General features: G+C 39.6%; 1 protein-coding gene across 2 annotated transcripts; it reads left to right on the top strand.

Moving 5' to 3' along the window:
• The first annotated feature begins 6,449 nt into the window (after nucleotides 1–6,449).
• Nucleotides 6,450–22,333, top strand: MEIOB (meiosis specific with OB domains). Of its 2 annotated transcripts, XM_025204675.1 has the most exons (14): nucleotides 6,450–6,576; nucleotides 7,489–7,566; nucleotides 9,594–9,651; nucleotides 10,348–10,479; nucleotides 11,271–11,343; nucleotides 12,779–12,974; nucleotides 13,746–13,846; nucleotides 16,866–16,918; nucleotides 17,017–17,112; nucleotides 18,850–18,951; nucleotides 19,516–19,669; nucleotides 20,718–20,901; nucleotides 21,246–21,332; nucleotides 22,200–22,333. In XM_025204675.1, the coding sequence occupies exons 2-14, from the start codon at nucleotides 7,498–7,500 to the stop codon at nucleotides 22,326–22,328; spliced, it is 1,434 nt and encodes a 477-aa protein (XP_025060460.1). In that variant the 5' UTR covers nucleotides 6,450–6,576; nucleotides 7,489–7,497; the 3' UTR covers nucleotides 22,329–22,333. The 2 variants fall into 2 exon arrangements, with proteins under 2 accessions (XP_025060460.1, XP_006024074.1); XM_006024012.3 differs by lacking the exons at nucleotides 6,450–6,576; nucleotides 7,489–7,566; nucleotides 9,594–9,651 and adding an exon at nucleotides 8,907–9,049.
• Nucleotides 22,334–25,504: the final 3,171 nt, after the last annotated feature.

The following is a 25,504-nucleotide window of genomic DNA, read 5'->3' on the forward strand; positions in this document are numbered from 1 at the left end:
GAAAATAGAGGTACCTGCTGAATATTCAAAAGCAGTGCCTCCGCACAAAACCTTGAATGCATTACACCTGGGGGAGCGAGATCAAAGTCCGGCCTTATGCTTTTTAAAAGGCATCCAGAACCAGCATTTATGCAAAAGCGCATAACTGGCTTTTTGACAACAGTCATCAAATCAAATGTAAGGCCTTCTTCTGGTCTTGCTTACAGTGGTGGGACTGTCAGTGTAGTTACTCCTGATTTACACTGATATAACTCGGATAAGAATCCAGCCGTCGTCTCCGGTATTATTTAACTCTTCGGGTTTCCGATATATCATCCCTTCTCGTGTGATTAGAATCCTATGGGCACATCAATTATCTTCCCCCTCTTCAATAGCTTGGCAAAACATTAATGGACATAGTATCCGTGCACTTAGTCCCTCTTTCTATTTATTGGAGACTTCAAGCTTTTGAAACGAACATAGATCAGCGATTCATATTGTGTAAAATGGTGACCTAAAAAAACAGGCTGTCAGGTCTCTGGCATGCCATTTGTCATCAGCACAGTATAATTATAATGGACTTTATTGACATAATAAATATGAGAGCACAGGTGGTATCCATTTTCAGTTCTTTAATTGAAGAAATGAAAGATCTTGTAATATGGAGTCAACACAGAGAATTCGTCAGGCTACACTAAAAATTTCAATAGCTGTGACCTTGAGGTCATAAAATTACTGATCAGGAGTAAAAAATTTTATGATACAGAAGTGAATAGTATTGATTTTTTTTATTTTTATATGTAACATAAATGGACAAAATAGTCCACTCCATTCTCTTGCATGGTCTGAGAACCCAGGAGTGCTGTGTTTTGAATCAATACAAATAATGTCTAAAAATATAAATTTTAATTCAGTTATGAAATATAGCCCACCTATATTTCTTAGGGCCACCAGAGAAAATAAAGAGCGAGGAAATTTTTTCAACAAATCCTCCTGACGTTTATTTGTGTGCCCAAATGCATTAAACTTTCTAAGTGTAAGTGGGATTTGGAAAGACTGGGCCCAGTCCTCAGTGGGGTAAACTGCTGTAGCATCATTGATTTCAACGGCACTATCCTGATTTACAGCGGCGCAGAGTTCAATCCATTGTATCATGTCACTGCAGAGGAGTGGAAAAAATAGATCCAAGCATGTCACGGAGTAACATAATAAGGACAGGGGTTAATATTAGTCGAATACCAAATAAGTAATAAAGTTCGATAGGCCAAATTCTGAGATCGGTGCCAGCCACCTCCCACAGACATTAATGGGAATTTTGCCTGGGTAAGGGATGACTGCAAATTAAGTAAAGCTTTCAGGATTTGCCACAAAAGCAAATCCAGAGGCATAACTTGTTTTAATTCACAAGCTGTGTTTCATCTGCTTTTAAATACATTTCTAATCTATGATGAAGCCACCACTTCTTTTTAATTCAAGTGTGGTAACAATTAATGGATTTAGATGCAGCAAAAAAAGCCTTACAATTGCAATCTGTCTGCCCTACATAAGTGGGCTTGAAATACACCGTTTTGTTTGGGATCTGCACTTTCCCACACTTCTGGGAGTGTTTCTGGTTCAGCCCGTTAAAGGCTAGGTGTGAATTTTGGGGTTTTGTCTGTCCTAAAACGTGTAGGTCTTCAGAGGGGGAGGGGGTTTGGAACAGGCCCATCTCTGTTCCCACAAAATACTTCAAGCGCCAGTTAAGGATGCATTTAAACAGAACTTAATAAAACACATTCTCCCAAAGATATGCACTTTGTACCTTCACATGGGAGCTCTTTTTATGGCACATTTCCTTGAGGGGTCTCTTGATTGTCGCAGACTAACATCTTGGAATACACCCTTCAATCAAGAGCATATAAAATCCAGGATATAAGTGACATGTTTACAGTTTGTATACTGCAGCGCTATGAAAAACAGAGACTGCGGTGGGGTGTTACATCATCATTATTATGGGCTCCACTAAACCCAAATCGACAAGGTAGCTGCTCGCTTACTGAAACTTAAAGAAAGTTTTTTGATCTCTGCATTGAGCCGTGGCACCCAGGATTGCCAACACCAAAACTGGAACATCTGGGCCAAGCTTTGTTCCTAATAACTATATGGTTTTGATCAAACACACGCAAATCAATTCAGCTCAGACAACGAGTTGGATATTTTTTTTGTGCTGGAGCGAGCAATCCAACTGCAGGGAAAAGCATTTTTATAAGAGCTGTCCAGCCAAACTGCACGCGTGGTAGCTGACTCCGGGTCTGATCCAAAGTCCACTGCGGTCAGTCGCGGCGGACCTCAGTGAATTTGGAAATGATCCTGTTGGCCAAGCTCTGCTGCTGTGCGCAGAGCACTTTTTGTTTAAATAAGGCACGCAGGATTTGGTCTTTGTGGTGGTTTTTAAGGGGGGTGAGGGGGAAGAAGGGTAAGAAAAAACCATGGTTGTATCGGATCTCGTTTGAAAAAAGAACGAAAGCCCTGCTCAGCTAAATTGCTCCCTCTTATAGTCTATCAAACAATATTAACCTATATCATTCTGCCATTTCTGCAAGGCTTTAAATAACATTACCTGCAGAAATGACGTGGACGCGGCATTGTGTTGACCGTTTGACACCCGGCATGTTTTGAAGAGGTGACAGATGCAATCTCATATCATTTCTTCCCCTTGCCATACATACAAACTGTTTCAGCCCTGACCTTTGTTCGCTCACCCTTGACTTCTTTATCAAGTGGCAAGAACTAGACATGTCTTGCCCTTATTTCTGTTCATATTCATCAGGGTTGTATTGACAAGTCAATGCTATTGCTAGGAAGAGAAAACAATTCTCCAGCACCGCTGCAAGAAAAGGCCGTTTCTTTGCGCAGCAGAGATGCTGATTTCATTATTAAGACAGTACAGCTCCTCTCTGTAAGGCTGATCTTTGGAAACAAATGCGATGTGCAGCGGAGCAGAATAATGCTTACGAAGGAGCAGTTATGATGATGTGTTGAGATCGACTATGCTTGCTTACCCTGGGAGGCAGCTTTCAACAAAAACTAATTTGTTTAGATGGGAAACACTGCAAACAGTCTGTTGACAAAAACATTAACAATAATCCCTCAGTCTTTGGCTCTTGTAGACCTTGTGTGCATGTGCGTGTAAATATACACACCTGTATGTATACATAGGAGGTCTACAAGAGCCAAAGATGAGGGAGGCTCTTGTTTCTTTGTGTGTGTGTTTCTTTGTGTAATGTATATCCTGTGTGTGTGTGTGTGTGTGTGTGTGTGTATACACACACATATAATATATATGCATACCATATGTAGATAGTAGATATAGCATATATTGTGTATGCAGACACACACATACATTATATATTTTGTGTAAACACACATATACCCAATATATACTATGTATAGTATACATGTTTTGTGTGTGTAAACACACACACACACACAATATTCATCTGGTGTGTGTATACACACAGATGTAAAATAGTGTATATTTAATACACTATGTAATACACACACACACACACACATATAAACAATATCCGGTTTTATATATACACACGCACACTAGTAAAATAGTGTATATTGAATACACTATACATATATATATATATATACACACCCACACACAAACAATATACAATATAATGTATATAGTTTATATCAATGCACATCATGTATACTATACAAATATAGTATACATGGGTATATACATAAGGTATGTTATACATACTATACTTTATTATATTATACACAAGATGCATCATTATGTATGATATATATGATTGCATTATATTATACATAATATATTTTATCATTATATTATACATATGTCGTTATATATGATATATAGTATATTGTTGCATTATATTATACATAATCTAGTTATATAATAGGATATATAATATATTGCTGCATTATAGTATACACACTATACTTTATTATTATAATATATTGTAGTTATAATAGGATATATATTATATTGGTGCATTATAGTATACATACTATACTATTGTTATATTATAGAGTTATATAATAAGATATTTAATATATTGCTGCATTATAGCATACATATTATACATTATTGTAATATATTGTAGTTATATAATAGGATAAATGTTATATTGCTGCATTATAGTATACATGCTATTATATTATATTATATTATAGAGTTATATAATAGGATATATAATACATTGCTGCATTATAGCATACATACTATACTTTATTATTGTAATATAATATAAAAGACTGTACGGTTATATAATAGTATATATAACAGTATATTGTTTGCCGTGTATTGCACACCCTACACATGGTTTGCGGGTGTCTACACACACGCGCGCTACCTGCGCACACCCCCCCTCCCGCGCACACGGCCGGCCGGCCACTGGGTCTCACACCGGTGTGCACATGCGCACTCCGCACGCGCGCAGCCCCGCCCCTCGCGTGTACGGCGCGCACAGGGGCGTGGCCGGGGGCGGGGGCGGGGCCTCACGTGCCGGTGACGCGTTCCTCGTGTTTCTCCCGCAAGCGGAGGGAGGAGCCGGTTCCCGCGCGCTGCAAAGCGCGGGAAAGGGGCCGGCGGCGCATGCGCACTGCGCGCCGGGCTCCTCCCTCAGCCACCCTCAACGCCACTGTGGGGCCACAAGCTGGCAGGGGTGGGGGTCCCCCTCAGCCTCGCTGATCGTGTAAGCCCTGATGCCCGCTTCACGACGAAGTCCTTCCGCCATCCTACACCACCACGCATTCGTGAGGCGGACCAACGCTCCGCACCACCAACATCTGGGAAAAAACGTCCTCGTCCTCCCCGTTGCTGTCGGGTCGGAGTGGCGGTGGCGTGGCACGAGGGATGGCTGTCGTAGAGGGTGGTCCGGTGGTCCTCTCCGGATATGACACCGCACTGTGCTTTTCTCTTTCCAATGTTAGCGCCCGCCGGGAGGCGTGCAGACGTGACGCGCGGGATCGACCCCGGGATTTCCACGAGGAAATCCACAGCAATCCAAAACAGGCCGACCTGCTACCATGTTTGTGACAGGAAAAAAAACACGGCGACAGGAAAAAAATGTCTATCTTACAAAAATAGAGGACAGAGGCGTCGGGTTTCGTATCAAGAGAGGACGGAGGAGCAGAAAACCGTCGTGTCCTCTATGATGGCCACCCTACGGTTGGGTCCTCTGTCCAGTTGTCCTCTCTTGAGATGAAACCCAACACCTTTATGTCTTCTATTTTTATGTTCAAGAGAAAAGTAGAGGACGTAAAGGCGCTGGGTTTCGTATCCATAAAGGACAGAGGGCAACCACGCTGTCCTCCATGATGGCCGCCCTATGTAGATCTCCATCTTCTTAGACTCTCGGAAAATGCCCTCAGCTTTCGCTCTTTTGGGCTACAGAAAAATAACCGCAATTTTTCTTTTTTTTCTGTTGCAAAGAAAGACCGCAGCAGGTCAACCTGTTTTGGGTTTATCGTGTACGTCACGTTTGCGCTCTCCCGGTGCTGACGTCGAGGGACACCCTTGGAAAGCCCCGGGCTAGGATACCCCAAAAAACCCATGTCTCTCCTAGCTGATCTTTCCTGGGGCATAAAGAGCCTCATCCTGGGTGGTGCTGAGCAGGTCTTGAGCTATACCAACCCCCCTGCTCAGCTCCTGAAGTCAACTCACCACCTCAGGATTGGGTCCTCTTATTTCCCACAGAAAAGGTGAATGGTTGATAGCACCGAATGCTGCATTTTAGCTGCCTGAGCAAGTAGCATTTTCTCCTTCTGAATCTTTAATTGCCTCTCTAATTTATTGATTTTTTTGGATGCATAGGTTGTTCAAAATCATTCTTTTTTTTTTTTTTTTTACCCCATTCAGCTTTAGGGTGTGGTAAATTATTTAACGCTGTGTTTGAGGAAAGGATGTTGATAAATGCCTTGGGATATTTGAGAACAGTCCTCTTCCCATTGAAGTGAATAGGAATTTGTCTAGTTCATAGTACTGGGATTAGGGTGGCCATTGTCGAGGACAGTCCGGTTGTCCTGTCTTGAGACGAAACCTGGCGCCTTTATGTCCTCTATTTGAAAAATAGAGGACATAAAGGCGCCAGGTTTCGTCTCAAGAGAGGACAGAGGAGCAGAAAACCGTCGTGTCCTCTATGATGGCCACCCTACTGTAGGGTGGCCATCATAGAGGACAGTCCGGTTGTCCTCTGTCCTCTATTGATAGGAAACCCAACGCCTTTATGTCCTCTATTTTTCTGTTCAAGGGAAAAATAGAGGACGTTAAGGCGTTGGGTTTCGTATCAAGAGAAGACAGAGGAGCAGAAAACCGGCGTGTCCTCTATGATGGCCACCCTACCTGGGGGCAGGATCAAGACTCGCAGTCAGCAGTAAATCACTGATGTCTTTCGTTGAGGTTTTCATTTAAAGTGTTCTTCAAGGCTTGCTCTTTCTTCTTTTCAGATATTTTTCTGTATTTCGTCGATAACGTGGATGTGGAAATAGAAGACTGGAAGGGACGTTCTGGGCTATTTAGCCTCTTTGGCTTTGTCTAAGACCTTGAGAAGTCATCTTGAAGGAATCCCATTTTATGTAGATGAAAGTTTGCTAGATGTGTGAAATAGTACTCATTAGCCTGTTGCATTACTCAATAAGATATCTTATGTATTGGAGAACTTGCTGAATCTTTTATATCAAAAGAGGGAAGAACCTGAAATCTGTTTGGAAAGTATCAATAATGCTTGGGGCAGTTTTGGAATAGAAACACTGAAATCTGGTATCAAAAAATAGCGTAATGCAAGACAACAAAATATTTATATCCAAATGTGACATGAATGGAAGTCTTGGTATATGCTCAGTGTTTCACAGGAGTGGGCCCTTGCTCTACAGTCAAAATTTGCCGTTTTGAATTAGAAATTAATTCAATTTAAGCCCTAGCAAATGACAAAAACAACAAAATGGGGATGAGAAATGAGTTCTGGAAGTCTCTTTGCATGCTGCTGGAGAACGCTCTTAAGGGAATAGGGCTTTCAGGTTTCTTCGTCTTTCTTTTTTTTAATGATGTATTATTTAATCAGAGATTCAGATTAAGGCTGCAACTCAACAAACACTTTCTGCATCTAAAAAACTTTAGGTATATGAGCAGTTTCATTAAGTTCAGTGGGAGTTACTCAGATCGAAGTTAGACATCTAAGTGTTTGCACAGTCAGAGCCTCAGTCGTCATTCAGTATTAAAATAAATCTCAAACATATTTCGTGGAAATGTAGGTAGAATAATGACATTCATACCTCCCATACATACAAACAGAACAAAAACAGCCTAGCTAAGAAGGCTTGATGTGCTTTTAAGATTTTATTTTTGACTATTGGAGCAAAACTGGTTTGGTAATTTCTTTATGTCAAAGCATCTTTCTTCAAGAAAATAATTTCTGTTAATCTCAATATGAAAAGTTTTAAGTGATTTGTTTTGATTATTTGATCTAAATTTGTTTTCTCAACTTACAGGTAAAAAAAATGGCATACTCCATTTCAGCACAGAACTTTGTTGCCCTTTCAGATCTGCATCCAAATCTGGCTCGTCCCGTAGGTCTCAGCAACATAGTACTTTTGTTCTCAAATGAAATTGTATATAATGATATTGAATTACTGCAAAATTATGCAATTGATGTGTATTTAGATACTCGAAGCATTAATATAATTATTAGACATAAAGAACCTTACCTTGCGTGGAAAGCTGTGGTGTGGTAACCATATTTTTCTAGAGTTCTCGGGGTATTTGCACAGTTACAGGGCCATATGTGCTACAAAAGTTTGGATCCCTTGGAAATGGAGTTGAAAACACATGGATTTTCCATGCATCTTTTGTATTGCCACACCTTTTTAGATGGGAGGGGACAATTTAGGTTTATGATTTTGTCAATTTAAAATAACAACAAGGGTAATTATAAAAGGGATGAACCAGAAGGGAGAGTGTTGTGCACCCCCAAGTATGCTTGTGTGTGTGCACATGTGAACCAGTATTTTTCCAGGTATTTTTCAAGTTTTCATGAATTTTACCTACCCTCAGCAAAATTCGCTGAAGTCCTCATTCACAATCACACTCAAATACAATGATCCACTGGTTCACTTAACATAGATTCTATTTAAAAGTAAACCTGTTTTCATCTGAAAAACCTCTAATTACTACAGGTTAAAGCTGACTCAGTTTCTGATGGCTGGATAATTTTAAAAAGATCAATCATTATGTATTTAGCATGTTAAACTAATAAGCTTATGTCATTTTATTTAGCAAAATTCATATTTTTGTTTGGCAGTTATAGGATTTTACTTTGCTAGAAGAGGCTGACATAAATTCTTATTTTTTAAGGAAGACATTAAATGGCATTTCCTACTACCAGCATGGCATACTGAATGTGCTGAACCTAATTTAATTACTGTCTAATGTGATTTAAAAAAAATAAACGAAACAGTTCTACATGGATTGAGAGAAAATGAAAGAGGGAAATTTAGAAGACCCAGGAAATTACATTGCTGCACACACATGCTTTTAATGAATTCATGTAAATAACTAACTTTAAGATAGGACAGTTACCTTGCTCCACCTAGTGATTAAAAGTAAACTAGGAGCAGGGGCCTAATTCAGAGCCAACTTATCCTCCATATACATCTGATGAAGTCAGTGAGTTTCACAGGCTTGTAAATTAGTGCAGAATTCAGTCTATGTTGACCACTAAATTGTGAAATAATGTCATGTGCAAATGGCAATTAAGCAAGCTGTAGGTTTCCTGTGCTGTTGAAGCAACAGACATTCAAAATGAGGGCAAATGCATGCAGATGTGAAAGGTGGCACATTTTCTGTTCTTTTCCTCTTCCATTAAGGGCTAAGCTTCTTGCATCTACCACAAGGTAAGACCATGCACGCAAGGACAGTTACCTCACAGCAGCAGATGCACAATAAATCGGCCTCCTTTTACCTTGTGTTAAATAGTTTGTGTGCAAATTCTTTCGTTGTTTCCTTGTTTCTGTCTGTGCTTCTGTATGGCTTCTGGTGTACTCTGCATTACCTGTATGCCTATGTAACTTCTGTTTTTACACTAAATTATGAACTGTTTGGGGCAGGAACTATCTTGTTGCCCTTGATTTGTTCAGTGTTCAGAACATTTGGGTGGTGCTCGTGTCCAGGGCCTGTTGCAGTATAACTATTGAAAATACAGTAAGACTGAATGCCATGGACTCTCCCTTGTGAATTTAAGGAGATCTTGGTCCAGTGCATGTATGGGAACCACTTCACTGTTCTGCTACCCTTCTAATCTGGGAGGGGAGGATACTATGGGACAGCAAAAATATGGAAATTTCTGAGTAACTTTTTTTCTTCTATGGTTTTTACATAGGGAGGACATGTAGGATTCTTATTTTGTGTTAGTTTCTATATTTTTATGAAATGTTTATATTCTTACTTCATATGGCAGTTTGGAATTAATATATTAAAATGGTCCCCAGCCAAAAATATGTTTATCATCAGCAGCAGAGTATGACAAGTCCATGAAATCTTATTTATCATGTGCATCTGTGTTTAATATTTACAATCTATAATATATATTTTTTTTTAGAGCATAATTGGTGTGATTATTGGGAAAACAGATGCCAAAGGCTTTCCAGACAGAAGAAGTAATGCTCTTTTTAGCTTTATTTAGTCTTTATATCGGGTTCAGGAATATTTAAATAATGAACAGCCTTCTTATTTTATTAATAAATAGTCAAGAATTTATTTTTACAGTGGGGGAAAGACCAGCATTGGTTTGGCCAAGTTTCATCAATTAGAGTTTGTTCTGGAAAGCTCCAAAGCAGGAGTGCCCAAGATCCAGATTTCTCAACCCAGCCTGAGGGCCTGGGGGATATGGTGCCAATTTCAGCTTGTATCTAATAGAAACACTTCTGGAAATCCTTCATAATAATTATAATAGGCGTATTAAAGATATATCTTGATGGGTGCAGCAAATGGTGTGGTTTTTGATTTCGGTGACAAGTTTCATACTACTTACTTTTTATTTATTTATTTTTTTTTAAGGAAGGAAAATTTGCATACAAGTTGACTACATTTGAAAGTTGCCAAACATAGTTGACTTGCAGAGTGGCTGTTTGGACAATAACACTGCTAATAGCCATATAAATTCCAGAAAATCTTAATATTGTAAAAAAACCCAAACTACTGACCTCTAGTGGTATTCACCAGATTACTGGACAGTAACTTGTATTTATTTAACGTTATGATAAAACCTAGACGAGTCTCATAATACTAGACTCATGATGTGGTTATTATATTTTGATTCAAACTGACTCTGAAAGCACTGTTTCTGTTTACAGATATTGGCTCTGAAAGGTTCACCTTCAGTTTTACCATTCGAGATTCACCAACTTACTTTATAAATGTACATTCTTGGGGAAGAGAGGAATATATTAGATCACTTTCAGAAAGCTTTAGAGTTGGTGACTGTGGTGAGTTTGAGTTTATTCTTAACATATTTCTGTTTGACTAGTTTTTTTTCCCCCCTACTAAATCAGTTATGTGTTTGCGGTTTTACTATATTTTCCTCTGGGGACTTAGAAAACAGCCTAATTGGAAACAAATTGTTCAGTTAAGTATAAGAGAAGGAGGAGTAAACATTTTAGAATTTAAACTCAAATATAGCAAAGTTGTCAACAAAAACCCTGTGAATAAACAGAAAATTTGCTACTTGGAATCTAGCCATCCTTAATAGAAGTACATTTTCATATTGTGCACAATTCTTACATATAATGCCAATTGACTGTATTAAAATAATGTTTTTAATTGACACTTTTATTCCCATGAAAACTTTAAGAATAAGTTAACATAAATGATCGCAAAATTACAAAGAAAAAAAAATCACAGCTCTGATTTATGTATTTCCTTTCTGAGCTGTAGGCCCATGAAATCAGTGGGAAGATGCCCATTATTATCGCTGGGCTTTGGGCGAGGGCACTGGAGTGAGTCACCTCTATGCAGAGTCTGCCCAAGGGCTATTTATCTCTTTATTTCCTCTAAATAATTTAGGATCATGAGTGAATTTGGCATATTGCCTTCTCACACACACTCTGCATAGATATTAATTTTATCCTGAATGCATTAAATAAAAAATACTTGTAACGATTATGTGGTTTTGAAGTATGCCCTGGAACAACTAACTAGTTTCCAGATGCATTCTCTGTACATATTTGTGTGAGTTTTTTGAAAAGCAGTATTAAATTACTACAATGCTTTATTTCAGTTACCATTGAAAATCCTTTAGTACAAACAAAGGAGACAGAAAAGGAAGAAAAATTCAACCCACCAACTCCTAGGTAAATTTAAAGTAGTGTCTGCCTTTTTTGAATGGTCACAAGAAACATGGTGTTTAATTGTTAGATTAAACAGATGGGCAATACCCCTTGGACACTGTAAGATTAATTTTACATAGCCAAGTATTTCTCTGTATCCTCTACACTGATATACATTACTCAACAACTGTAGGGGAAAGATCTATTCAGTCGTGTTATGGACTCTTGGCTTTCCTCATGATACCTTTACCTAAGTAGAACTAACTTTATCACTGGGCTAAAATCTTGTGAAGTTAATGGAGTCTGTTCCAAAAATGACTTTATCCCCTTGTGTTTAATTAAATACTGAATAATTTTCTGGAGGGATGACTAATCTTACCAGAAGCCATTTGCTGTCTTTAGCTGGAAAACATAATTTTTTTTTTAAAATTAGTTTCAATGATATTACTGTTGTTTTAATTTCATTAGTATTGCAACAAATATCCTATGGGGGAATGAAAAAGCCCGACTAATTGCTCTGGCCTCGTAAAACTAGCTAGCATTATAAGACTCACCTGGGGCATGTTTTGAAGATACCCGAGATATATCTAGAGATAATCACGGTCATTTTGAATTAAGTAGTTTGCATACCTGTAGCAGCACAGAACTAAATGCAACAATTTAACCTGCCAAAAGAAGCTGAGCAAATTAGCTCATGTTAAGCTCTGTGCTGTTGCAGTTAGAGCTATGATATACAAACTAACTAATTTAAATACACAAATTTACATTCACAAACTAGCTAATTTAAAGCCAGCTCAGGTATCCTTTTTGACTACCTCATAGACATGAATTCAGAGCTGATTGTGTTACAGATGCTGAACAAATACACAAAAATCTTAGCCAGACAATTCCAGTTGGAGATATGGGTGGAGGAATGTTTTTTGTTTGAGCTAGAAAAGCAACAGCCTTTTCTTTTTTTGTGGTTTACAGGCATTTGCAACTGGCTTATTCTGGCTAATGTTCCCTTTTGTGTATGTGGTGTTAGTAGTTTTACCCATACTGGCCCCCAACAGTTTTATTTACATACGCTATGTTAATTTGATAAATAGCGACATTAATAGTATATGACTCGGCACTCTGTAAAAGTTTCATTACATAGAGCACATATCACCAAATAAAAATTACTTATGAAGTGCTGAAAGAAGTATAGATTTGGGTTTTACATTTGTAGTAATTCACATGGATTTCTCAATAGTAAATAACTATGAAGTGTATTGCAGTCAGATAGTTTTCATTAGGATGAAAAATTAATGTCATGTTACAAAGATAAAGCAACTTCATTTCCTAACCTTTTATCATCCTCAATGTAAATCATATAGAAAAAGATTGACTGCATTGTTCGCTATGAACTGAGGTAATATTTCACTGGACACCATATGTTAGTGATGTGTATGTCTCTTTTTTTATGTGTGCGACTTAGCTGCTACAAATTACTGCTCAGTGAGAATCATTCAGTGGTCCAAATTTGTTCTCGTTATGAAGTGGGCACCCAGCTACTTTCCTTGTTGCATCTACCTGTGAAAGATCCTCAAGATTTTTATTCACTGGGTGACATTGTTGCAAATGGACAAAGCCTTGATGGAAGAATCATTAATGTGCTTGCAGCAGTAAAGTTCGTAAGTTAAAAGTGTCACAACAAAATGAAGAATGCTTTTCTGCTTTAGCCCTGATGACTTAATTGATTTCACTGTAGATATAGATTTATAAGGTCATGACTGGCTGGAGTGATTTTTTTCCCCCTCTGCCTTAGTCAGCAGTAATTTAGGTTGAGTTAAGACTAAGGAAGAATAACAGTGATTAAAAATATTTTTGGTGTTCATAAGCAAGATGCAACTTACAGCAAGATCTTATATATACAAAGCTGTATCTGGTACAAAAGTACACCTTGATGACTTATGTCAGATTTTGCATCATATGTATGCAAATCCACATTTTATAAGCTAAATATTAGTTAATGCATCTAGGGTGATTTAAGTTTTAGGATGGTAGGACTTATTCAAGATGCATGCTGGCATACACCAGCTCATGGCATAGCCTGAAAGCTCTGCTACTCTATATACAAAATATTAAAGATTCAAGAATGTGAGAATCTTGCTGGAGATGGATGAGAATGGACATCTCCCAGCTACATGCTTCAAGGATGTGCAGAAATGAGCATTTTTGTCCAGAAAACAGAATATTAGTGGATAGTCTCATAAATTGATTCAGTTTTGTTGAAATGACAACAAGATTAATTAACCTTTTCCTAGAAAGGTAAAAGACAGCACAATCACATTGTCTATACTTTTTGTCATTTCTTTGTTACTTTTTTTAAGTTCCTTTGACTTAGCCTTTTTCATTTTTCTATGCATCTTAACTAGAGTAACAGTTTTTCTTACCTTTCAAAGGTTGGGGAGCCCAAGTACTTCATCACTTCAGACAAAAGAAAAGGTCAGAGGTGTGAAGTCAAACTGTATGATGAAACAGAGATGTCCTTTCCAATGATATGGTAAATGTGCTCTAATTCATGATTAAATATACAAATCAATGCAAGGACAGGCAAAGAAAGAATATATTGAACATAGTTCATATTGCTATAATTTTGTTTTCAGTTAATTGAAATAAGTTATTAATTGGTTGGCCATTGATGAGGCAGCAATATCCATTAAATGGCAGCAATATCCATTAAACAATATTACATATAAAAGATATTCAATAAAGTGACCTTGGCTATAATATGTATTCCTGTGAGCTATTGACAAACTTATAGTTCAAGAGTGGAAGAATGAAGCTGAGCTCCAAATGAATTAGGAAAGGCTGTCAGTGATATGAGTAAGTAAAGAAATTGTTTGTAATCAGACCACTAGATGTTTTCTTTATTCAAAGGAATGTATTACATCAACCATAGGCCTACCCTTTCTGTATTTTTTTTTTTAAACAACCCTATAAGCATGTTCATAGGTAAGTTATGCTACCATTAAATCTCTTAGTGCATGTCAGGTTAACTTACTGTTACGTATGCAGTAATTCTGCACATGCTATTCTAAAACAGTTGCAAATACAGTGCATTTCATTCGAAACCAAACATCAAAAACAAAAGGGAATATAAAATTTTTGGAGAGAGACAACCAGAATTAATAGAGAGAAGGAGACTTAGGGCCAAATGGAATAAAAGTAAACCCTTAAAATAATATGTGGTGATCACTTCATGGCTAAATTTCCCAACTGTCTTTTAGTGCCCACAATTTTATTTGCACAGCCTTTTGGGTGTACAGCTATTTGTGCTTCCAAATATAATTTGGGGCAGATTCAGCTCAGCCTATTAGGGGCATAATTGGAGTTATGGCACCTAAGTGTGACTCTGTTTTACCGTGCTTCACTGAAATTGTATCATCAGTGAGCATGTCTATTGAAAAGATGTTTTTTTTTTTTCTTGTGAGAGGATTTCTGATCCTTTTGTTCCAAAATTTCATGAGATTCTAGTTGCAATCTTTTCCCACTGCCCCATCAGCAGTAGCCTCAAAATATCCTTGTGATGTTTCAGCTTAAGAGTTTCCTGAGCTGGAACTCTGCATGACTCCATTCAGGTGCGTGGGATAGTGTTCGTAGTGTGTGGTCATGCCAGCTACAGTATGTTGATGCCAATTTCCTAAGTCTGCAACTGCACAAGGACCAACCTTGGCATTTAAACAGGGAACAGTCATCTGGTCAACATAACCGCAAAGCTGTAGAGGGGCACACAAGAAAATAGAACAGTTAGTCCTTGGGTGCTGGGTGCCAGCCAGCCTTGGTAGTGAGAGGCCCAACAAAACACCATGTAGTACAGATATGCCCGCACGAACATTCATCTTCAATCCCTGCCCAAATCATCTAAGACTAATCAAACCAGCCATCTCAACCTAAGGAGTCAGCAGTCAAATGATTCCTAGCGCTGAACATATGACTTTGTCCAATTTGCAACAAAAGCTTCAGCTGTGTGCTTTGTAGTCAACCCACAATTCTGTGGTTGATGCTCAGTCTGTGACTTTTACCACTGTTGTACCATAAGCCCTAACGAGCTTTTCTTGCAAAAAGCGTGCACTTTTCTGGCACTGTGCCACTACTCAAAGAAGTCGACATGCTCTTGGACTATTGCATGCCATTGTCTGTCTGCAGTCAGCAATTTTCAGCAGTTGGTTGATACCCTGCTATGAACAAAGTGGGACTTCACTGAGTCCGCAAAACGCTTCTTTGGTTGGCTTTGCTTTTCCTGCCATGCTGCAGTGATCTATGCAGCAGAGCTAGGGCGAATGCTGTGCAGATCTCCAAAAAGGTGCTCTTTCGTCACCTTGAAGTTTTGCAACCACTGCTGTTTATCCAGGGCCTGTAGTTGAGTCTTCTCTCATCAGTGAAGACTTGTTTCGCAAGTTTAGCAACACTGTTTTACTTCTGTGAAGTTGATCCAAGATCCATCTGGTCATCATCTTCTCATTGTCCTAGTACAGCTGCAGGTGGGCTAGCTGTTGGTGCTGCTGCCAAAACTGTTGAAAACGCTTTGCAGTAGGGCAGTGCCTGGCTTGCATAGCTGAAACCATCTGGCAGTGAGATGTCAAATAAATCTCAACTGTGTATCTGTAGTGACCAACATTATAGTACAGAGCACTTTTTTGTTTGTGCTGGCTAATGATGGTTTGAAAACGGTGCCAGCGAGTAAACAAAAAGAGATGGATCATGGGATGGAGGGAGAGGAATTGTGAGGCTCTGAGTTTGGCTTCAGGTCGCAAAATTGCAGTTGCTCTGGATGGCTTTGATATCTGTCCCTTAAAGCATAGGCCCAGTTTGGGGACAAAGGAGCATGGCATATGCAACTACAGCACTGAGCATTTAATGCCTAGGAATTGTTTTACAGTACAAATAATTGTTTCCATATACAAGAGCCAGCTGTCCCTGTGCACAGAGCTAGTATATCCTCTAAAACACAACAGTTAATATGCTCCAGCTTAGTGCAAACTAGACCTCCTTATGTAGATAAGCCCCAAGTCATTTGCACATGGAGATAATAGCTTGCACAGAATTGTCCATACATGCGTAAAGGCTAGATTGGTGTGCCTCTGGCCATTTCATAATGGTATTTTGTTTAATATGTCCCTTAGTGGAACAAAGGCTTAAAAATATATATTTGTACCAGGGGTTTAGGTTGTAGCCGTGTTGGACTAAGGATATAGGCAGACAAGGTTCCTTGGGTGAATTTGATATCTTTTATTAGACCAACCCAAATGGTTGGAGAATAGTTATTAAGCAAGCTTTCGGGTTCAAAAACCCTTCATCAGACTAAGAGCACGCAGCAACTGCTGCAGCTTCCTTAGCCTGACAAAGGGTTTTTGAACCCGAAAGCTTGCTTAATAACTATTCTCCAACCATTTGGGTTGGTCTAATAAAAGATATCAAATTCGCCCAAGGAACCTTGTTTGCCTATATTTGTAACATACATTTTGCACTGATGTTCCCCAATACTCTCACTATTAAACACTTTTTTTTTAAAAATTCAGTTGGGATAATGAATCCATCCAGCTTGCACAGTCTTGGATGCCACGAGACACAGGTACTACGCCGTTCCTTCGTTTTTGTGAAACATTTCTGCTACTGTTTTTATCTTTACCTGGATGCTGAAATAACAAAGAACCATGTTTTTGTGCCCAGTCATATTTGCATCAGATGTGAGAATAAACTTTGACAAATTTAGGAACTGCATGACAGCGACTGTAATCTCCAAAACAATTATTACAGCTAATCCAGGTAAGGGACTGTTAATACATCTTCTCTACTAAAAATCATATATCGTAGACCAGGGTTGTGTCTAACTAATGGGCCATAGGCTGCATGTGGTCCCTAAGGGGTTACCTATAGCTACTGAGCTCCTGGTCTGGGCAATGCTTTCCTTATCACTTTGCTGGGGTCTCTGGGTGCCCCCTTATTCCTCCAATTTCCACTTGCTGCCTCTGCCCCAGGCTGAGGGAGCCTGCAGCTGGGGAGTAAGAGGGGCCCATGTGGCATAGCACAAGGGTGCCAGCACAGCACAGCAACGTGGAAGGGGGGTGCCTATCATACAGTGTGGTAGGAGGTCCCTCGCAGCGCAGCATGGAGGTGTGAGTGTGGCCTGTGGCCTGGAGGATGCGTGTTGGAGTAGGACAACTATCGTGGACTACAGTGCATAAATATTTCAGTTGAAAATGTGAACTATCTTGTTTCAGATTTAATGCATGTGTCAGATTTGGTAATTTTATCTAAAGGATGTCTCTACCTACAGCAGCTAATTTCTAGCTAGCCTGTTTATGTTTTTTTGTATAACATCTATCATTGCAGTATTTAACAGAAATGTCAAATCAGTCATTTATATGTAGGTGTCGTCCATTAAGTATTGTGGAACGAATTTGTTGTTTCCTTTCTCAGTTGGGTTCAAAATGCAAACCTAATATAAATTTGTTTTGATTAATGAATTCTTGGGCTGAGTTCAGCCCTCAGATTTACACAAGCATCTTTTATGGATTTTGCTGAATGGTGAGTATGAACATTTGAGTGCAGAATTGGGCTTGGCATACTCGCAGCTTGTCTGCATGTGGAGACATGAGAAAAATAAATTTTCACATAAAAAAGAACAGCCTGATCTAACACTAGCTGCCTACGCTGTAAGTCATCTTTACCAGTGAGGAGCATTTTCTATATTTTTTTTGTCTTGTGTAAATGTGGTATTACCCTTGTTTTGTAAAATTAATAGCAGTGTCCCTTCTGAGGCTCAGATTTTCAAATATCATAACAAGTAGGTTGAGAAGGAAGCTGAGAAGGGGGCTTTGTGCAGACCCAGACCCCTCTGAGTTTGTGGGATCATTTTATGCAAACACTTTATGCTGAGGATCTAGATATTGGGGTGTGGAGAGTGGACAGTCGGACAACAGCTGATACAGACCTTTGGAAAGCATCCTAAACTATGTGGATGTCTGATTGACCTAGCCTAACGAAATCTTTTGCCTTCACCATGACACAAGATGCCTAAATAGGCATGGTTATGACAGTAGAATGAGCAGCAGTACAGCGAAGGAGCTGGTTCTGATGCTTTCCTCAGAGGTACCTCACTTTTGTGAGTCTTAGGGTAAAGAGTTAGACTTGTTATTATTTACTTTGACACCCTGCTCTAAGATGTCCTTCAGATACCATTAAGCTTTTATCTTTGAATTCTGGCACTGATTCAGTAGCATTTGGATTAGGTTTTAGTGGGTCTTTTCCCTTCTGCAGGCAAGAGACAGTCATGTGCTTAGCGACCAAGATTTTCTGGTTTCTATGATTCGTCTCTTGGTCTCTTTTTAAATGTCCTTCATTCACTCCCTAGATGGTTAGCAGAGAGAAGAAAAAAGAAGCATCTCTTTGCAAACTGTGACATTGGTGCTAGCACAATACAAGTAGTTTCAAAATTTAGACAAGTGGCCATTGTAATACCTTACATATATTTATTGGGGTTTTTTTTACATATTTTTCAAGACACGCCAGAAGCAAATTACATGTTCAGCTTTGTGAAGGAAACTGCAGAATTGGGGCTGTTGGATGATGAAATAGAGGATCAATCAAAAGAATCTATTAATTGTAAGTATTTCAGAATAGAAATTACTTTTATATTCTGTTCTGTAGGGCTACATTTGCTTTTGGAGACTGAATCAGAGTGTATTGGAGGAGAAACTCTCACTGACATCAGATTGATATGTTATTGGGCTGTTCTACAAATTACTGGACAAAGTTATGTCCCTTGAATGTGCCTAATTGCAGCCAGTTGAATGTGCCACTCTTGGAAATGCACTGACTTGACTAAATTAGAAAACGATTAGTATATAAACACCATCTGTGATGTATTTATTTAGAAAAGAAAACATGTAAATTAAAGCAGAACAGGTACTGTCTTTTAAACGATTTAAAGTAAAACTTACCCTCTCTGAGTTGCAGATCTTAAATTTGAAGATGATTTTCTGATTGAAATTTTATGTTTTTAATATTTAATTATGGGCCTGATTCAAAGCCGATTTAGGGAATTGAGAATCTTTCTGTTGCTTTTGATGGGCTTAGGTCAAGTCTTTTCTTCCTTTTGGATCTAACCCTTTTTTGGTCCTTAGTATTTTTGGATATACTTAACAACTTAACTCTTCTAATCTTTAGTGCAGTCTATAGTTGACATTTATACCGTGGAACAAGTGAAGATAAAAGCTGTGCAGAATCAGGGAAAACCTGAACCCATCTACGGCATTATTTATGCTTATCTTTCTACCTTGAATATTGATAACAATGCATCTAAAATTATACGAAACAGATGGTAAGCAACCATTTGCTTTATATTTATACCGGGAAACTTTACTGTTCTTTCTTTAATTCCATATAACACAGGTGAACCAGTGCTTAACCTAGTTTTGGGTAAGTAAAATGAAACTGTGCTGCATAGACTGGAGAGGTCCCTCGAGCGTCAGAATTGGATAACAATAGAACCTGCTGTCTCTTGTCTTGGGGGAAGGATTTCAGAGCAAGGGCCAGTTTGTCTGTGCTAGATGTTGATTATAGAAAATAAAGAACTGTGGCTGGGAAGGAGTTTCTTGGAGGTATGGGTTTGGAGGAAGGTTAGATGGCCCAGAGAACAATTTCAGACTGACAAAAAATGCTGAATTTACTCATATCCCACCTGCACCCTTTCCTCCCCGAATTAGCCATCCTAACTTGGAGTGTGTATTTTAAGTAAGGAAAATGATTCCCACACTGGAGTGGAGGCATGGAGACACTGGAATGGACGTCCAGGGTTGTGCCCCCTTCTTAGCCGCGTGCATGAGGGATGGAGTCCATTTCTCAAGGTCATTCACCCTCTCCTTGCAGCCCAAAGCTAAAGGCTTAACCCTGCTACAGCCACTGCTGAGTTGGCAGCAGCTTGGACTCTGCCCCACCTCCCTGCAGCTTGGAGCAATTCAGCCATGGTGTCTGGGAACACACTTTTCAAAGCCATCATGATACAAATAATCCTGTTGGCACAATTTGCCAGGCTGAAAATAAAACATGTTGGAGGTGGTTTAATTTACCACAATAATTTGAAATCTACCACAATAAAAAAGGTCAATGTGTATTTTCAGATGTGACTAAGCTAGCGGAATGGCGATTTTTGCTGCCATTTTGTGACATACATATCTAGGCGGCGCGTAACGTACAAAAGCCCGGTGTGCCCATGCTGTGGCTGGGAAGACTCTGGACAAATCCCACCCTCCGCCCTTTATGCTGCCTTCCCAGAACGTGTTTGCCTTATTTGAGGAGGGGGTGGGGGGTGTAGGAACATGCAGTAACTACAGACTTGTTTTAATTCTTTCTTTTCTTGTTTCTTGCAGCTCAAGGTGCCGCTACGTGGTGAATGAAACGTCAAACATATGTACTTTTTGCAGTGACAGTCCCTCGGACGCCAACTCTGTCTTTACTAGTTTTGATGTACTGGTTGATCTTACAGATCACACAGGCACTCTTTATTCCTGCAACCTCTCGGACAGTATAGCTGAAGAAACATTAGGTTGCACGGTAAATAACAGCAGAAATCTGATTCCTACAGTTGATCTGAGCTTTCTAGTTGTATGAAGCAACCTGAAATTACAGTCATTGCTCTATTAAGTTTGAACATTCTTATATAGTTGTTACCCTTGTCAGAGAAGCCAACAAATTACCAGAAATAAGAATAATTTTATATTTAAGATATTTTAAAATGGTGCCCATCCTCGTAAGACCTTACTCTAATTAAAGCATATATTCCCTAGCTTTAAAATTAATATTTTTAAAGGAAAATTGTGTTTTAATGTTTCTTTTGATTTTGATCATCTTCAGTCTGCTGTGTTCCAGAAACATATGTTATTTGATCATATCAATAGGTCCAAGAGTTCCTCACCCTTACAGAGGGGCAGAAGACAGCATTAAAGTGGCACCTTCTTTTGGAACGGAGCAAAATTTATTTTAAGGTTAGTATACATATATGTCATGACCACAGTTAACTGGAAACAACCTTATTTCTGCATTGGGGAAAACATTCCTTTTAAGCTTTTAACAGCTGTAAAACAACAGCTGTCAAAACTTTCTAACTACTGCTCCTGTTGACAAATATAAAAGCGTGTGAATTTATACACACATACATTTTAATTATTTCAAGAAAGTAATTGTCCTCACCAGAATTTAACACCAGGGTGGCAATTTCTGTGGCGCTTGATTTCTACAGGCCTTCTCGAGAGAGAACCCGAATGAGGTCTACAGCATCTTGCCACTACTCATTACAAAGCCCCGATCTGGCAAAAACTGTATTTCTGCTTAACTTCAAGCTACTGACTTAAACAGGACAGTTGTGACTAAAATAAAACATGCAAGATGCAGGATCAGGACCTTTTATATTACCTTTTGTAATCAGTCACCCAAATGGTGTGTTCAGAGAAAATACATGGTACTCAGAATCTCCTAGCATGGGATCAGTAACTATAGTAGATACACACCACTGAAGAAGGCCATTGTTAGAATATGTGCTGTTTTTATGCAGTACTTCCCAATTTTTTAATTTTTACCATGCACTTCACTACCCATTCAGTCCTCCTGTTTCACAAAGTTGCTTGCTGGCTTCCAATTCTTCTTTAATTATTATTCTGTATATAAAAAAAAATTCAAATCTCCCCTTAACTCAGAGTCTCTGGGTTCCCATATAGTTTGAGCACTTGACTCTGGTGTTCATGCATATGTAATAAAAATAAGCAAGATACTTCAGTTAATGTAGTGGGAAACTCTGTGTAATGTTGAAAATAGCAAGTTTTGAAATATTTTACATAATTTAATTGTTTTTGCAGGGTTTTTTATCACCCAGTTCAAGAACCGGATTGAGGGTGAATTTACTTTCATGCAAACTGGCAGATCCCGTTGAAGCCAGTCAGAACTTCTCTGGAAAAGGAAAAAAATTACACTGTATGTCTTTTTAGCAGCTGGAAAGATTTAAAAACTGTGACTGTTGCACGCCATTATTATATAAAGAATGCTTGGTCAGTAATTATATTTTGTTTTTTTGTAAAAGAGAAATAAGTTTACTATGGATCTTTACAACTGGACTTCTATCTTTCTGATCCTTCTGTTTTATATTATTATACTTATAAAAGCTTATTTAAGACTCAGTTTAGCAAAAAATCTGTCTGGCATCTTGGAGGAAAGCAATTTTTCATCCAATTTGTAGTATGTTTTAAAAATGCACAGTAGAATAAAAAAAAGTTATTTAATCTAAGCAGCAAACATGTTTTTATTGCAAAGTATTCCAAGGGGAGAGATTCTTTCTGAAGTTGAATTCTTGGTTCACTGAAGTGGATATTTTCTGTGACCTTATATAGCATGGAAGTCCTTTAGAATAGACGATGGCTTGGTAAAAACCGAAGTGTACCTAGCCAAGAATCATCCTCCATGACTGCTGATCTACCAAACTTCTGTGTTCCCTGGCCAAAAAGGATTATTCCACTTTTTGGGGGAGAAAAGTAGGTAACTCTTCTATGGTATTTCTCTTTCCCAATGGAGTCCTGTGGACTTGCCAGTTCAGTTGTCATATATGGGGCAGCAACACTGCTTCAAAACAATCCCTTCCTGACTCTCTCAGATGTCCTGGTGTGGAGGTATAATACAAATCAGTACCATGCAACAATCCAAGGGCCACAGTCCAAAGCCAATAAAATTAGCTGTTCATTTCAAATGCAGCTATTACGCTACCTCTATTTGAGAATAACTGTTGTAACCACACATTCAATAAAATTCTGTCTGTAATACAGATAGGTCCTTGCAAGCTATGGTTATAACATCCGAAGTGTATGATTAATGACGCTTCCTACAACGGACAGGGAAGAACAAGGCAAGGGCTGCAATGTGCACTGCAGACCAGTTGGAATACTCTGCTCGTAGAGTTCCTCAAGTTGGGCTCAAGTTGCAGCAAGGGATGTTTTAGGTTAGATATCAGGAAAAGCTCTCTCATGAGGAGGGCAGTAAAGCACTGAAACAGGTTACCCAGAGAGGCTGTGAACTCTCCATCCTTGCTAGACAAAGCCTTGGCTGGGATGATGTAGTTGGGGCTGGTCCTGCTTGGAGCAGGTGGTTGGACTAGATGTGACCACCTGCGGTCCCTTCCAGCCTGAATTTTCTAGATTCCTTCTAAAATGTTTTACAAGGTGGTGACCAGCGCCTGGCCCACATGCAGTCATGTAGGTCTTCCCTTCTAGTTGCATGTTTACTGTAGTTATATTTGAGGGGGGCGGCAAAGGGTTTACATTATGGTAGTTTGAAAAGTCCCAGTTGTTTGGTTTGTTTTTCAAAGGGAAACGTGTGCATAGACAGTTACCTTCCATTTGCAAGTGCTCTGACCATAATTGTACCGTTGGTGAACTTGTAACACGGCTCTTGCAGCTACAGCAACTGTTTACAGGAAAGAATGTACTTGTTTGGTTGTATTTTGATGCAGTGAAGCACCAGGGAACAAGGCCAGGGCCACATGATTAGGCAACTAGCTAGAGACAAGTTGACAAACCCAATTCAAGCTAAAAAACCCTCTCATGAACAGAGGTCATTCAAAGGCTGTTTGTGCAAGTTTTGGCTCCTGCAGCAGGCTCAGCTTCTGCAGAGCTGTGACCTTTCACATACAAGAGTGCCAGGGATACTTTCTGATGGGCAGGATATTTTGGTAGATTAATTCGGGCCCTCATTTCACACCACAGAAACCGGTTGCAGTAGTACAAGTCTGGAAGTGGGAGACAGGAGGGAGAACAGGCGGGGAAAACCCCAACATTTCAGTCCAAACACATTGTAGCTACTGGTATTATAGCAACACAACAAGGACTCTGACCCTGCAAACAGCCAAGTGTGCACTTCACCGTAAGCAGGTGCGTGTCCTCAGTAGGCCTGCAGGCATGTTTGTGGTCAAGAGTACGCTTAAGGGTCCAAGATTGCGGCCTACATTGAAGAACTGGAAGAACTGCTTAATTTTTTTCCCTCTAGTTGTACATTTGATGGCTTTTTATGCTCCATTTCACCCCTTAGCCAGAGCCTGGTCCCTCAAACAGACCCCAGCAGGATTAGTCAGGTGGTTAAATCAGTCGTGAACAAGCTTCCTCGTGTACTAATTTTACTCTCACAAATAAAAGCATTTCACAACAGTGTTAAATCCCCATGTTAATGTTCCTAATGCTTTTTCCTTCCTAAATGCAGTACGGATATGCTACTTCTTTTTGAACTGGGGATGAACTCCTATTCAGTGAAGCACCAGGAGGTTGAAGCAGCACTGCAGTTAATAGCCACCTCTGGAGATCACACATTTCCTCTGATGGGTCATTCTGATCTCCTGGGACACAGACCGGTGAGTTCCCTTTGGGAGGGCACTGGCTATCTTGAGTCTTCACAGTTCATTTTTATTTCGCCTCCTTGCTGGTTCATGCTACTTTCATTGAAGACGATGGCTTTAAAACATGTACCTGCGGGGAGCGTGCTGCAGTGGCAGCCAGTGCATCTGCACAGGGGAAAAACAGAGTCAATTTGTGGCCCTGCCTAGCGGAGAGGGGGAAGGGGTTAAACAACCTAAGGACGATGCTGATTTCTGAAGTTTTGCAAACGTTGGCCTTTGGAGGTAATTGTCTCACTCAAACACAACGGGTCTTTCCAAGATGAACATGCAGTGCCCGACACAGCACTGAAAAGAAAGCTGTCCTCTTCCCAAAGTGCCCAGACCCAGCAGGTGCCACCCACACACTCAGCGATGACACCAGACAGGAGCTCCTAGATTTGGAAGTTGAGCTCTGATGCCGCACCAGAGAGCGAGAGGCCTGCAGGCCTCCAGCCCTGGCACCGCAGCAGGTCCGTGGCGTGACGCAGTGTTTAATCCCCGGCACCCAGGCACGTGCTGCAGCCTCCCCCTCTTCACCTTTTAACCACTAACCCAAACCTTTGCTGTCCCCGTGAGCTTTGGGTGACGACAAGAGCCTGACCTTGTGCTAAACATTGAACCCAGCTGCCAGCACTTGCAGGGGCAGCTCCCTTCCCGAGCTCCACCCCATACACAAGCCAGCAACACACTCCCACCCTCGCCCTCTCTCTCTCTCTCTTTTTTTAAGGCCAGTGAAACACTCCAGTCCTG

Source organism: Alligator sinensis, unplaced genomic scaffold (genome assembly GCF_000455745.1).
Source record: "Alligator sinensis unplaced genomic scaffold, ASM45574v1 scaffold1283_1, whole genome shotgun sequence".
NCBI classification, from domain to species: domain Eukaryota; kingdom Metazoa; phylum Chordata; order Crocodylia; family Alligatoridae; genus Alligator; species Alligator sinensis.